This window comes from Pavona decussata, unplaced genomic scaffold (assembly GCF_977016875.1).
Source record: "Pavona decussata unplaced genomic scaffold, jaPavDecu1.1 SCAFFOLD_291, whole genome shotgun sequence".
Classification (NCBI taxonomy): Eukaryota; Metazoa; Cnidaria; class Anthozoa; order Scleractinia; family Agariciidae; genus Pavona; species Pavona decussata.
This window is the reverse complement of record NW_028145690.1, coordinates 340216-356048: the sequence shown is the minus strand read 5'-3', so window position 1 is coordinate 356048 and position 15833 is coordinate 340216. Positions and strand designations below refer to the sequence as shown.

The 15833-nt window shown below is 35.7% G+C and overlaps 3 protein-coding genes and 1 non-coding gene across 27 annotated transcripts in view; 1 reads left to right on the top strand and 3 right to left on the bottom strand.

Moving 5' to 3' along the window:
- LOC146454971 (uncharacterized) overlaps window positions 1-15833 on the bottom strand; it is a 394059-nt gene that overhangs the window by 79595 nt on the left and 298631 nt on the right. The window lies entirely within an intron of this gene.
- Window positions 1-15833, top strand: part of LOC146454976 (uncharacterized) — a 234456-nt gene that overhangs the window by 2013 nt on the left and 216610 nt on the right. For 2 of the 24 annotated variants that reach the window (XR_014859129.1, XM_085094857.1), the window contains exons 1-10: window positions 1640-8812; window positions 9256-9297; window positions 10213-10254; window positions 10879-10920; window positions 11546-11587; window positions 12209-12250; window positions 12453-12494; window positions 13115-13156; window positions 13778-13819; window positions 14408-14470. Coding sequence is in view for 23 of the 24 variants with exons in the window: in XM_085094857.1 (XP_084950983.1) it covers window positions 8710-8812; window positions 9256-9297; window positions 10213-10254; window positions 10879-10920; window positions 11546-11587; window positions 12209-12250; window positions 12453-12494; window positions 13115-13156; window positions 13778-13819; window positions 14408-14470 (502 nt within the window). In the remaining variant the exon portion in view is untranslated. Of the gene's footprint in view, window positions 1-1639; window positions 8813-9255; window positions 9298-10212; window positions 10255-10878; window positions 10921-11545; window positions 11588-12208; window positions 12251-12452; window positions 12495-13114; window positions 13157-13777; window positions 13820-14407; window positions 14471-15833 lie in introns of those variants that run through there. The other 22 variants (XM_085094858.1, XM_085094863.1, XM_085094862.1 and 19 more) reach the window with 22 other exon arrangements.
- Window positions 1-15833, bottom strand: part of LOC146454983 (uncharacterized) — a 146278-nt gene that overhangs the window by 60319 nt on the left and 70126 nt on the right. The window lies entirely within an intron of this gene.
- Window positions 3651-3723, bottom strand: Trnaa-agc (transfer RNA alanine (anticodon AGC)). The gene has a single exon. It is a non-coding gene; the product is annotated as a tRNA-Ala (tRNA).

The following is a 15833-nucleotide window of genomic DNA, read 5'->3' as shown; positions in this document are numbered from 1 at the left end:
CTGGTTGATATACAAAGGTGGCAAATTTTACAGGTATGCGAGAACTTTAAATGTATCTTTTCTCAAATATAATTTTCGCACCAGAAATTTCTTTGTAAACCAGATCCCCCCGTTTGTCTCCAAAATATGAGAGAGCCGCTGTCGTTACGCGGGCGACGCGTCCTCAATTTCAGGCGACAATAAATAAGTGAAAGTAAATAAAAAGTATTCTGATTGTTAGTGGCTTTGACGGTTCCTGTTGATTTCGTTGAAGTTAGACTTGGGTTCTGTTTCCCCTGATATATTTTCTTCCTTTCTTTCTTCTTTCTAGCTGCGTAATTTGTTTGTTGTTTTCTATTTGTTTATTTCGCATTGCAAAGACAAAATAGTAATAACATTTTAAATCAACTCATCCGTCTGAATAGATCAATGTAAATATACCAAACATATATTTTGAACTGCGGATGACAGATCAAATAGAAGAAACATCCTCGCGATGCCGGTGCAGTGCTCTATCAACTGAGCTATCAAGCCAACTAGGAGCTGGTCATAGTGTGAGTTCGTAATATAGCCTTAAAGGATGAATCAATAAATGTAAATATTTGAAAGATATATTTTGAACTGCTGATGAAAGATCACACAGAGGAAAGATCCTCGTAGTTACTACGCAACTTAAGAAGTTGCCAAAAGAAAGCCTGAAAAATATTCAGGTTTGAACGGGATTCGAACCCATGACCTCTGCGATGCCGGTGCAGTGCTTTAGCAACTGAGCGATCAAGCCAACCGGGAGCTGGTCATATTGTGAGTTCGTAATACAGCCGTAAAGGATAAATAAATAAATGTAATTATAATCCATTAAATATTTTCGCTCGCACGTGATTGGTCTAAACGCCTCACGTGACCGAATATACCCCAGCTAAAACTGGGGAATATCCGATGTTAGTATAAATCTACTAGTGTTCTATCACGAATGCCGTTCTCTGATTGGCTACGCTACTCGCTATCTATTCTGTGATAGATAGTGAGTAGCGATTTTCAACAAAATGGCGGCCACTTCGTCGCGTTTTCGTAGTGTCTGCGACGAGGATATAGATAATTTACTTGCTTAGTTTTGCACGACTAGTAGATTTATACTAAAACAATTAGATTATTCGCTCTCGATTTCTATGCGTGATAGCTGATTCGGGCTGCGCCCTCATCAGCTATCACGCGATAGAAATCTCGAGCTCATAATCTAATTGTTAATTAGCATACCTCAGTGACCGACTATCACGTAAACGCGCAATCTGATTGGCTACACAGGTGCCGTCTATCGATCGATAGACGGCACCTGGAGCTGTTGAAAAATGGCTTCCCCTTCGTGTTTTCGTAAAGTTTGTGAAGAAGACGTACAAAACGTTTTGCAATGTGGCATGCCAGAAAAAAACAAAGAAAGCTACAAAATATGGAATAAAGATTTTTAAAGGTAAGTGCAGAACAATTTCCGAAATAAAATGCTTTATTTAAAACCAACAACAAATTGCGCGTAAGCTTACCTAAGTTCGTAAGTAAACAAAACAATTTTGTCAAAGAAAAGTAACAATTGCGGTTCTTGTTCGTTTTAAATTGGTTTTCAACCCAAAAAGAAATTACAACACCCATTAAATAACAAACCAAAGTCGAATTAAACACGTGCTTGTCAGAGCGCGCGCGATTTAGCATGCATCATTGCACAAATGTATCAAAATTTATGAAATAAAAAGATTTTTTTTGCTTGATAGATCGATCACTGAGGTATGCTAAAACAATTAGACAACTCGCTCTCGGTCTCTATCGCCTTTGATAGTTGGCTCGGGGCTTCGCCCCTCGCCAACTATCAGCCGATAGAAACCTCGAGCTCGCCGTCTAATTGTTAAATATTCGCCAAGTGATATTCCCCAATTTCAAAAACTTCAAGGCGTGTCTTGTTTACAATTAAACTTAATGTCAACATGGGGGAACGGTTTGCTTTTGTGACAGAAGGAGAGATATAACCTGCTGGTCGATAAAGCAGTATCAGAAAACAACATACGCTCTAAACGTTTTTGACGGTAAACTGTTCTTAAACGAAATGTTCAAATACCCAAGCTCGTTGTTACATGTTACGAAAAATATTTGAAGGGTTATGACCACAATAGCCTCCATTTGGCTTTAAAAATATGCTCAGACATTTGTCCTTGGACATTATCTGCTCCTCGAAGCTCACAGTTTTCCTCGAGCTTCGCTCTCGGAAAACTGTTCGCGAGTTCTCGGAACAGATAATGTCCGCAGACAATGAAGGCTATTGTTTATATATTTGAAAGATATATTTTGAACTGCAGATGAAAGATTAAATAGAGGAAAGATCCTCGCAGTTACTACGAAACTTAAGCAGTTGCCAAAAGAAAGCCTGAGAAATATTCAGGCTTGAACGGGATTCGAACCCATGACCTCTGAGATGCCAGTGCCAGTGCCAGTGCCAGTGCCGTGCTCTACGAAATGAGCTATGAAGCCAAATGCGAGCTTTTCTTATCGTGGGTTTGTAATATAGCCGCTTGCCGTCAAGGATGAATAAATAAATGTAAATATTTGAAAGATATATTTTAAACTGCGGATGATAGGTCAAATAGAAGAAAGATTCTCGTAGTTACTGCCCAACTTAAGTAGTTGCGAAAAGGAAGCCTAAAAAAAATTTAGGCTCAGTTGAACTGAATTCGCTCCCATAACCCTTGCGATGCCAGTGCAGTGCTCTAACAAATGAGCTATCAGTCCAAATGGGAGCTTTTAATGTCGTGGGTTCGTAATATACCTGTAAAGGATGAATAAATAAATGTAAATATTTGAAAGATATATTTTAAACTGCGTATGAAAGATCAAATAGAAGAAAGATCCTCGCAGTTACTTCGCAACTTAAGCGGTAGCGCAAAGAAAGCCTGAAAAAATTTTCAGGCTTGAACGGGATTCGAACCCATAACCTCTGCGATGTCTACCAACTGAGCTATCAAGCCAAATGGAAGCTTTTCATATCGTGGGTTCGTAATATAGCCGTAAAGGATGAATAAATAAATGTAAATATCTGAAAGATATATTTTGAACTGCGGATGAAAGATCAAATAGAAGAAAGACCCTCACAGTTACTACGCAACTTTAGCAGTTTAGAAAAGAAACCCTGAAAAAATTCAGGCTTGAAAGGGATTCGAACCCATAACCCTTGTGATGCCGGTGCAGTGCTCTACCAACTGAGCTATCAAGCTAACTGGGAGCTGGTCATATTGTGAGTTTGTAATATAGCCTTAAAGGATGAATCAATAAATGTAAATATCTAAAACATATATTTTTAACTGCGGATAAAAGATCAAAAAGACGAAAGATCCTCGCAGTTACTACGCAACTTAAACAGTTGCGAAAAGAATGCCTGAAAAAAATTCAGCTTTGAACAGGATTCGAACCCATAACCCTTTCGATGCCAGTGCAGTACTCTGCCAACTGAGCTATCAATCTAACTAGGAGCTGGTCATATTTTGAGTTTGTAATATAGCCTTAAAGGATGAATAAATAAATGTAAATATTTGAAAGATATACTTTGAACTGCGGATGAAAGATCAAATAGAAGAAAGATCCTCACAGTTACTACGCAACTTTAGCAGTTGCCAAAAGAAAGCCTGAAAAAATTCAGGCCTGAACGGGATTCGAACCCATGACCTCTGCGATGCTGGTGCAGTGCTCTACCAACTGAGCTATCAAGCCAACTGGGAGCTTTTCATATCGTGGGTTCGTAATATACCCGTAAAGGACTAATAAATAAATGTAAATATTTGATAGATATATTTTGAACTGCGGATGAAAGATCAAATAGAAGAAAGATCCTCGCAGTTACTACGCGACTTAAGGAGTTGCGAAAAGAAAGCGTGAAAAAAATTCAGGTTTGAATGGGAATAGAACCCATGACCTCTGCGATGCCAGTGACATGACCTCTAGCTCTACCGACTGAGCTATCAAGCCAACTGGGAGCTAGTCATATTGTGAGTTTGTAATATACCCGTAAAGGATGAACAAATAATTGTAAATATATGAAAAATATATTTTGAAATGCGGATGAAAGATCAAATAGAAGAAAGATCCTCGCAGTTACTACGCAACTTAAACAGTTGCGAAAAACTTCAGTCTGAATAGATTAGAAACTTTTCTTGTCAACGTGTTGTGGAGGCTTTTGTTCAGCAACAGATCTTTGCACAATTTAATTACATCGAGTAATTTGCGATGAGCATTATTACTTGAGTTTGTGTTCTTTAGTAAAAATAAAGCGCCTGAAGGAACTCTTGTATCTTGTATTGTATTTTAGAATTTATGCCTAGCAACGGGCACATATGATAATTAATACAAGAATATAAAACTCTTCGTCAGTAACCGCTCTTCAGTTCAACGAGAAACAACCGCGTCGCAACTCTCTCGGAAACTCATCCAGAAGTAAGTGCCAGTTAAATTTCTTTATTTTTTAGAGTCCTGTTTACAAGCCCAATGATTTATTTGGTTATAGTGTCTTAGAAGGTTTTCATTAATCTCCCGTTACAGTTTGTTGTACCTTTCCAACATTCAGTCACAAATTTCTAAACCTAAATAAAGGCAGTTTAGTATTTAAGCGATAACAGCTAACAAATTTGAGACAATTTAGAAGTAAAGGACTCAAACAAAATTAGATATCCAAAAACAACGAACGAGTTTATAGTACTCTAAACTTCAACTTGGGGCAAGATTTAGTGAATGGTAGAGCGTGGAGATTCTGAATGGAAATGCATCGGTAATTTACTGAAAATTTTAACTAAGAAATTGTTTAACTTACGTAAAACAAAGCTTTTATTCTCTGTTTCTTAATACACACCAGAGTAACAAACCTTGGGCTGCATGCATTACAATTAATATTTGAGGGAAGCTGAATTCGTTTATTCTATTTTAAATCGTGTGTAGCTACTGAGCAAAATTATTCGATGTGGAAAACGTAAGCTTTCCTCGACTTTGGAAACGGTATAAAAGAATTTGTTGGCGAAATAGAAGGCATAAAGCTAGGCTTGTAAAGCTTTAATATTTTCCATTCTTTGTGTAATCAATGGTATTTAAACAGGCTTGGAAATTGCGTTTGTTTGTAACAATAGAGCACAGGAGAAAACGTTTTGAGATTAAATTTCTGTTATAGAAACTCTGACTATTACTTTTCATAAATGAATAGAACATTAAGTAGGAGCCTACAGAAATCGCAACTCTCATGGAAGCTAAAGAGAATATCAAAGAAATTCGAATCTTCATACAGGGGCAAGTCCCAGCTCCTGGATTATCTGAATAGTGCGACACTACTTTGTTTCTTTGAAAGGCGCAGAGTTATTTGGCGATAAGTTCTCAGAAGGTGTTCATTTCCCGTTAGAATTTAAGCTAGATGTCCAAAAACCTCACAACTTCCTGGATGTGAATAAATACATTCAATTATTTTAGCGACAAAAGCTAACTAATTGGATGAGGTGGCAAAGAAATTTCAGTAGAAAGCGGAAAAAACAAAGAAGTGAATTTAGATTGCTGAAAAAGTTTCAACTTGTGGAGTGATCGAAAAATGATACGGCAGAGAAGAGATTGTCATTGAAAATGCACCAAAATGGTGAAGGATTTCACAAAGTAAGCGTCCTGCGCGCAGAATATAAATTCCTTCTCTGTGTTTCAACTGCTTTATAATTTTTGATCTGAGTTTGTCTATCCTCTTTTAACTCATTCTTTTACAAGCCCAGCAAAATTTATTACTTCTGGGACGGAAAGCAAATTTTTTGGCATGCGAACTTTGTAAACCTCATAGGAAAAAATTCGTACTTATCTGTATCACTGAAAACGACTAATTAATGAGGGAATAAAACTGACACTGTATATACTATTTATGTTTTTCCCTGTTTGTGTATAATTATTTTCTTTTCTATTGGGTATGCTAGTTACTGTTGCTTCTTAAATTAAAATATACTATTCTTGGAAAAAAAGTTTCTTTTCAGTACAAAGCTAACTTCTATTTCCCTAGTATAAATAAGCGAATGAAAATAGATAGTATTTGTTTGTTAGTGGCTTTGACGGTTCTTATGGATTTAGTTGAAGTAAGACTTGAGTTCTGTTTCCCCTGATATTTTTCTTTCTTTCTTCTTTCTATCTGTGTGATTTGTTTCTTGTTTTGGTTTTGTTTTTTTGGCATTGCAAGACTAAAATATAAAATAACATTTTAAATCAAATCATCAGTCTGAATAGATGACAAACTTTTCTTGCCATGGCCAACGCGTTGTGGAGGCGTTTGACAAATCTTTGCACAATTTAATTTTGCATTGGCGATGGGCATTATTACTTCAGTTTGTGTTCTTTGTTAAAAATAAAGCGCCTATCATGTCGCGGAGGGAAGCCAAATTCGTTTATTCGATTTTAAATCATGATTTGTGTATGGCTACTGAGCAAAATTATTAGAAGTGGAAAAGACAAGTTTTTCTTGAGTTTGGAAACCGTATAAAAGAATTTGTCCGTCAAATGAAGGGCATAAAACTGGGGTTGTAAAGCTTCAACATTTCACTTTCTTTATGTAATCAATGCTATTTTAACAGCTTAGGTAATTGCGTTTGTTTGTAACAATAGAGCGCGCAGGGGAGAACGTTTTGAGGTTGAATTTCTGTTATAGAAACTATGGCTATTATTTGTCATAAATGAATAGAACATTTAGTTTTCCCGTCTTCAGTTCAAGAGGAGCCGACAGAAATCGCAACTCTGACGGAAGCTAAAGAGAATATTAAAGAAACTCAAATCTTTATACAGGGGCAAGTCTCAACTCGTGGTTTGTCAGAATAGTGCGTCACTGCTCTGTCGACATGCGCAATAATTTATTTTTCGATCAGGTCTCAAAAGGTTTTTTTTTCCCATTAGAATTTTGTCCAACAACCTCACAAATTTCTCGATGTCAATAAATACATTCAAGTATTTTAGCGACAACAGCTAACGAATTGGAGATGAGGTGGCAAAGGAAATTAGAAAGCGGAGAAATAAGCAGTGAATTTAGATGGCTGAAAAGTTTCAACTCGTGGCGCGATCGATATTGATACAGCGCAGAGATTGTTAGTGAAAATGCACCAGAATGGTGAAGAATTTCATGGAAGAAAGGTCCTGCTTGTGGAAAATAATTTCGTTCTCTGTTTTTCAACTGTTTTACAATTTTCTGTGGAAAGCTGAATTCGTTGAATACGTTTATCGTCTTTCAACTAATTTTTTTTATTATTTAATTCATTAAAATTCCCTTTTGGTTTACAAAAAAAGGGATATTGGTTATTAAATGAAAGCTGTGCGGGCATCATTTGCGTGCTTTTGACTCTCACAAGACCATAATCCGAGACAAAGGGAAATGAAAATCAACCGATTTGAAACTTTTTCAACTAAAAAAAGGTTTTGAACCACAATATATAGATTATTTCGAGGAAATTACTGATTACTGGTTGAAATAATTTATAAACCGTTCTGTATCCGAGTTGTTGAACTACTAAGTGGAATCATGTGATGTCATTTTTTGAGACCATGATCTCGATGGTCAGCAGTGTGGAATCGTCTTAGCCACCAGCAGGAATTATAAGAACTTAGGGAGGAGTGGCTTATTTAATTGCGCCTGCACTGAATTCAATCTGTTGCTGTTAATTTAAAAAGATGTCATGCTCACCAGCTGTAAGTTCGATATATTATTTTTATTTTTTACCCCCGCTGATTGTCGTGAAACTTCAATGTTGGTTTTTTTCTTTAAAAGGCTGAAAAGAACGTCTAAATTAATAAAGGTTTTAACATTTGATGCTTGACTTCCCAAAATTTCACGCAATATTTTCCTTAGTGGAGATTCAAAATAACGCCAAACCACGGTGAAAATATGATGGGGAATATATTCACGTACACTATTTGAAGAAAACAGAAGTTTCATTTTTTCTTCAACTCTTTAACTACTAATGTGTGTGGAAAGCTAAATTGGTTGATCCTCTTAATTATTCTACTTTCCTAGCAAACTCATTATGTCTGCGTGAATAAAGGGATTTTTCCCTTAGCTTTGCTAAGCGCATAACACATCTTCTTATTAACAATGTAAGGAATAGAACAAAACGTTTGGAGTTGTAAAGCAGCCTTTTCAATTCAATTTTAAGCAAACTTCCCTATCTGGTCTCTTTCTTTCTCCAGTCTATGTCTGTACTCACTCATAATTCCTCATCACTCCCCTTTGCAGTAAATCCTAGATTGCAGCGCTTTTCAATTGAGTGTCTGAAGTAATTCACGTTTACTTCAACACGCATTGTGAATGGTTAGCAAAATTAAACTCGCGCCACTTTCTAAACCAATGAGAAGTAAAATCAAAACAAATCACGGCCTGCTCGCACGCAATGCTTCGAGTTCTGATTGGTTGGTAGTTGTGTTTACGTCTGCTGTGATTAGTTAGGGTGCTCACTTTGGATTTGGTGTTAGGAAACTCAAATGAAATCTGCCTACAGCAATCGTGAGAGTTTTCTGGAGTCAGAATAAATGTAGTGTACCTGCTTTTTTGTTTCTTCTGATTAGTTTATTCTTTTCGAAGGAAGCGACGAATAAGCCTTAAATTAGTATACTATAAGCCAAGATATGGCTGCTTTACTTAATATTTTCTTTCTTACAAATTTTCTGTTTTGCTTTTGTAGATCTGGACGTGTTATCTGGTAGTTTATCATGAAAGCTACCTATATTCTCATTGTAAGTGTACTGATGGCGTTCAAGCTTATTACGTCAGACTCAGGAGGGGCTAAGAAGTGTTCTAAGATGTGTACAAGATGTAAGTGAAACCAACCAAGCTAGAGCTTTCCACAAAATGTTTTCAAGTTTGTTACCTTTTTTTATGTTCTTTTTCACTCTCATTTCGTCGATTGGTTCTTTTCTTCTGATTTTGGAAACATATTTTCTTTAATTCTCATAATGAGTTAAAGATTAAAACTAAGCGGAAGTTTAAGTGTGGTGAGTTGTTAGACGTGCGCGCTTGTAAACCGGATGTTCGGAGCTCTGATTTCTAGCTGGATTTATTCTATGGTAATTCCCTGTTCAAATTCTCAGCCTCGCATTTGTACCCAACTATAGTCAACCTCCCACTAGCGGAATTTTTAAGTGTTATGTAGAGTTAACAATGTTTTGTTCTGTGGTTCAGTGTCGATAGTCATCACTTCAGTTTTTAAGAGTTTTACATTTAAATAAAATATTTTTTCTTCCTTTCTAACGTCTTAGTTATCAAGAACAAAATTGATCCTCTACAGAAAAGGCTTCAGGGTAGGTTGTTAATTAAATCCCCCAGTTGTGCTGTACTGGCTTAAAATCTCTTGCTATGATGATCTACCTATTCCTAACAGTTATACGGCAACTTGTTTTTTTTTTTCTCAAGAAACTAAGTAGAGAAATGTTATAAAGGCCTTGTCGCCTCAATACAAAATATACTGATTTCTGAAGTATCCAAACCCTCAGATTAGGGACAATTAGCGTTTTATTATCTCGTTAAAAGATAGTATTTCCATTTCTAGAGACCACATTGGTCCAGGAACAAACTACAATGATTGGTGAAGTGGCCAATTGTTGCAAAATCCCTATTACAGTAAAAACCCACGTATAAGAACCTGGTGATTTAAGAAACTACAAGCTGAAATTGGCCATTTTAATACCCAAATATATAAGAACCTATTTAGCCTGGCAAAGAAAAATAGGTTCTTATACCAAAAAAAAAAACACTCTTATTTTAAGGCCAAAATACTGAACTTTGTTAGAAATTGTGAAATTTCTGAGAAATATACCATGAAAATTATTTGTTTAATACAGTATGTAGTACAATGAAGAAACTTCAAAATTGAAAATCTTTTAAATACAGAGTATAGAATATATAGTACTGTATAAAATTATACTGGTGTAGTCTTGGGACTCTGTATAGTGCCCTGACTTTTTGTATCACTATGACAAATCCAACAAATAAGAACCTACTAAGGACTTAATCAGCCTGACTTTGGAAAAACTACCCCAAAATATAAGAACCCATTCAGCCTGAACCCAAAAATTCTAGGTTCTTATACGTGGGTTTTTACAGTAGATGAGTTCTAATGCGTAACAAAAACAAATTTCTGTACATTCTACATAATTACAGAAAGGATTTAAAACATCTTATTGATTTATGTTTTTAATATTCCTTTCTTCTTTTAGCTCAAACCGAAGAATTGAATGAACTGAAGAGTGTCAACCAAGGTTGGTTGCTTTTGCAATTGAGGCATATTTATCCCATAGAAATCTTTTTCATTTCAAAGGAACCTAGAAAACCCCCTTTCTAAGATAAAAGACAGAAATTGCTCACCATTGCCATTTATTCACCCTCAAATGCTTTTCCACACAAATCAAGTTTGTAAAATTGATCCTCTGGAAGAAATGCTTCAGGGTAGGTTGAACTGTCATTAATTAAATCTCCCCGTTGTGGTGTACTGGCCTAAAATGATCTCTTGCTATGATGATCTTTCTATTGCTAACAGTTATTACGGCAACGCCTTTTTCAAATCAAGAAACTAAGTAGAGAAATGTTATTAGGCCTTGTCGCCGTATTACAAAATCTATTGATTTCAGAAGTATCCAAAAATTCAGATCGTGGAAAATTAGCGTTCAGTCTTGCTCGTTGAAAGATAGTATTTCCATTTCTAGACACCAGATTGGTCCAGGAACAAACTACGATGATTGGTGAAGTGGCCAATTGTTGCAAAAGGCCTATAAGATGAGTTTTAATGCGTAACTAAAACAAATTTCTATACAGTCTACACAATTACAGAAAGGACTTAAAACATCTCATTGATTTATGTTTTTGATATTCCTTTCTTCTTTTAGCTCAAACCAAAGAATTGAATGAACTAAAGAGTGACAACCAAGGTTGGTTGCTTTTGCAATTGAGGCATATTCATCCCATAGAAACCTTTCTGATTTCAAAGGAACCTAGAAAACCCCCCATTCTAAGATACAAGACGGAAATTTTTCACCATTGCCATTCAGTCACCCTCAAATGCTTTTCCACACAAATCAAGTTTGTAAAATTGATGCTCTGGAGGAAAGGCTTCAAGTTAGGTTAAACTGTCATTAATTAAATCTTCCCGTTGTGCTCTACTGGCTTAAAACGATCTCTTGCTATGATGATCTTCTTATTGCTAACAGTTTTTGCGGCAACGCCTTTTTTAAATCAAGAAACTAAGTAGAGAAATGTTATTATGCCTTGTCGCCGTATTACAAAATCTATTAATTTCAGAAGTATCCAAAAATTCAGATCGTGGAAAATTAGCGTTCAGTCTTGCTCGTTGAAAGATAGTATTTCCATTTCTAGACACCAGATTGGTCCAGGAACAAACTACGATGATTGGTGAAGTGGCCAATTGTTGCAAAAGGCCTATAAGATGAGTTTTAATGCGTAACTAAAACAAATTTCTATACAGTCTACACAATTACAGAAAGGACTTAAAACATCTCATTGATTTATGTTTTTGATATTCCTTTCTTCTTTTAGCTCAAACCAAAGAATTGAATGAACTAAAGAGTGACAACCAAGGTTGGTTGCTTTTGCAATTGAGGCATATTCATCCCATAGAAACCTTTCTGATTTCAAAGGAACCTAGAAAACCCCCCATTCTAAGATACAAGACGGAAATTTTTCACCATTGCCATTCAGTCACCCTCAAATGCTTTTCCACACAAATCAAGTTTGTAAAATTGATGCTCTGGAGGAAAGGCTTCAAGTTAGGTTAAACTGTCATTAATTAAATCTTCCCGTTGTGCTCTACTGGCTTAAAACGATCTCTTGCTATGATGATCTTCTTATTGCTAACAGTTTTTGCGGCAACGCCTTTTTTAAATCAAGAAACTAAGTAGAGAAATGTTATTATGCCTTGTCGCCGTATTACAAAATCTATTAATTTCAGAAGTATCCAAAAATTCAGATCGTGTAGAATTAGCGTTCTTGCTCGTCGAAAGATAGTATTTCCATTTCTAGACACCAGATTGGTCCAGGAACAAACTACGATGATTGGTGAAGTGGCCAATTGTTGCAAAATTCCTATTAGATGAATTTTAATGCGTAGCTAAAACAAATCTCTGTACCTTCTACATAACTACGGAAAGAACTTAAAACATCTTATTGATTTATGTTTTTGATATTTCTTTCTTCTTTTAGTTCAAACCAAAGAATTGAATGAGCTGAAGAGTGACAACCAAGGTTGGTTGCTTTTGGAATTGAGGCTTATTCATCCTATAGAAATCTTTTACATTTCAAAGCAACCTAGAAAACCCTCCCTTCTAAGATATCAGATGAGTTTTAATGCGTAACTAACACAAATTTCTATACAGTCTACACAATTACAGAAAGGACTTAAAACATCTCATTGATTTATGTTTTTGATATCCGTTTCTTCTTTTAGCTCAAACCAAAGAATTGAATGAACTAAAGAGTGACAACCAAGGTTGGTTGCGTTTGCAATTGAGGCTTATTCATCCTATAGAAATCTTTTTCATTTCAAAGGAACCCAGAAAACCCTCAATTCTAATATAAAAGACAGAAATTGCTCACCATCGCCATTCAGTCACCCTCAAATGCTTTTCCACACAAATCAAGTTTCTAAAATTGATCCTCTCGAGGAAAGGCTTTAAGGTAGGTTGAACTGTCATTAATTAAATCTCCCCGCTGTGGTCTACTGGCCTAAAATGATCTCTTGCTATGATGATCTTCTTATTGCTAACAGTTTTTACGGCAACTCCTTTTTTAAATCAAGAAACTAAGTAGAGAAATGTTATTAGGCCTTGTGGCCTGAGTACAAAATCTTCTGATTTCAGAAGTATCCAAAACTTCAGATCGTGAAAAATTAGCGTTCTTGCTCGTTGAAAGATAGTTATCCATTTCTAGAGACCAGATATGTCCAGGAACAAACTACGATGATTGGTGAAGTGGCCAATTGTTGCAAAATCCCTATTAGATGAATTTTAATGCGTAGCTAAAACAAATCTCTGTACATTCTACATAATTACGAAAAGGACTTAAAACATCTCATTGATTTATGTTTTTGATATTTCTTTCTTCTTTTAGCTCAAACCAAAGAATTGAATGAACTAAAGAGTGACAGCCAAGGTTGGTTGCTTTTGCAATTGAGGCATATTCATCCCATAGAAACCTTTCTGATTTCAAAGGAACCTAGAAAACCCCCCATTCTAAGATACAAGACAGACATTTTTCACCATTGCCATTCAGTCACCCTCAAATGCTTTTCCACACAAATCAAGTTTGTAAAATTGATGCTCTGGAGGAAAGGCTTCAAGTTAGGTTAAACTGTCATTAATTAAATCTTCCCGTTGTGCTCTACTGGCTTAAAACGATCTCTTGCTATGATGATCTTCTTATTGCTAACAGTTTTTGCGGCAACGCCTTTTTTAAATCAAGAAACTAAGTAGAGAAATGTTATTATGCCTTGTCGCCGTATTACAAAATCTATTGATTTCAGAAATATCCAAAAATTCAGATCGTGTAGAATTAGCGTTCTTGCTCGTCGAAAGATAGTATTTCCATTTCTAGACACCAGGTTGGTCCAGGAACAAACTACGATGATTGGTGAAGTGGCCAATTGTTGCAAAATTCCTATTAGATGAATTTTAATGCGTAGCTAAAACAAATTTCTGTACCTTCTACATAACTACGGAAAGAACTTAAAACATCTTATTGAGTCATGTTTTTGATATTTCTTTCTTCTTTTAGCTCAAACCAAAGAATTGAATGAGCTGAAGAGTGACAACCAAGGTTGGTTGCTTTTGGAATTGAGGCTTATTCATCCTATAGAAATCTTTTTCATTTCAAAGGAACCTAGAAAACCTTCCCTTCTAAGATACAAGACAAAATTTATACCCTTGCCATTCAGTCATGCTCAAATACTTTTCCACACAAATTAAGTCTGTAAAATGTCAATGAATCTCTGCTTATCGGCTCTGTTGCACTTAAACGCCCTATAATTTCTTGTTCTAATGATCTTCTTATTGCAAAACGTTATACAACATCCGCCTTTTTTATCGGTGAGTAAGTACAGAAATGTTTTTTGCCCTTATCAGCTCAATACAAAATTTACTGACTTCTCAAGTATTGAGACCCTCAGACCGTTTGGCATGAAATTTAGCATTCCAGCTGATTGAAAGATAGTATTTCCATTTCCAGAGATCACATTTGTCTTGCTACAAACTACAGTGATTGGTGAGACCTAAAACATCTCATTAATTTATATTTGTGACATCCCTTTCTTCTTTTAGATCAAACCGAAGGGTTGTGTAACTTTTGGCATAACCTATACCAAAAATGTTTATTATTAAGGTTTAATACTCCTTTCTAATCTCTTAGAGCTCCAGTCTGCCGTTAAATCTCTGAATAAAACAGTAACACAACTGCAGGATCAGTTTGCTGGTACGTAACTATTCTCACTTGTTAAGGACGGTGCCTACTAATACCGAAGTATTTTTGTGCGGTTTATGACTATGCGGGAAAAGCAGATCTCAGCAAGACCTATTGGAATCCAAAAAGAAAATTGGGGGTAACCACGCATTTTTTAGAGATAATTAAGCAATAATATCTCTAAAAAACGCCAAAATATAAAGCAATGTATGGGATTTTTTCCTAAATTGAAGCTTAATTATCTCTGAAAAATGCATGGTTACCCCCAATTTTCTTTTGAGATACCAAAAGCATTTAATAAGTTCTGCTTTCTCTGCATAGTTTTAAACCGCGCAAAAATATCCCTGTATTAGTGCGCACTACCCATAGGAAACCCGACTATCTCGAGATGCGCAGAACGTATGCGCAGTAACAATAGTAGGCACCGTCCTTAAGTCGCACAATGTGTAATTCGGGCAAAACGCGAAAACGGGCACTTAACGCGATTTCATTAACTGAATGTTAAAACTTTCAGTTAATGGTTAGTTTATGGTTAGTTTATTTTATGATAAAGTTTATGTACATTGTCCCAGCTGTTTGTGATACACTTATATTTAAATCAAAACCGTTTTGCTTTTCGTTTTCGATAAAGGTCGCCGTTGAACATTGTTTACAACATTAAAAGGCTTCATATTTTTTAGTATCCTGGGTACCTCTAAACTTTGTGAGGGCCTTTTTTAGATTACGTTTTCACAGTAAGATGTTTGCGAGATAACGCTCGAAGAAAGACTGTTTGCAAAATAATCTGCTGTGTTTATGATCAATACAATACAATACAGTACAATACAATACAATACAATACAATACAATACAATACAATACAATACAATATAGACAAAAAATTACACGTTCTTCTCCGGAGTATGTCATTCCGTTCAGGTATAAACTGTGATCTCAGAGAAAATAATACATCATGTCAGTAAGACCACGGGTTTCAAGTTTCCTCTACAGACAATCTAACTAGACGTAACCTAAAGTTGTGACTTAATACAAACGTGCTCATTATTTCGGATTTTTAAATATTTGAGCAAAGCGACACCAAACCTTACGATTTTTTCAGAAATTTATGTGGGAATAATTTGCTGTGGTAAGAGAGAGTCCATTGGATTTGAATTTACCATTCCATCATACCTAGAAACGCAGGTTGTTTCAAAATTTTGTCTCATTAATCAAAAATCGACTTTCTAACGTTACATTCATGTTTTTAGATCATGTGAGTGTTTTAACTACTGTTTGATCATGTTGGTGGTTCTCTTTTTGTTATTTTCAGTCAATTTAGGTGGCCGGACACAGTTTTCTAGTATACAGATCTTAGTAAACGTTATTTGTAATATTC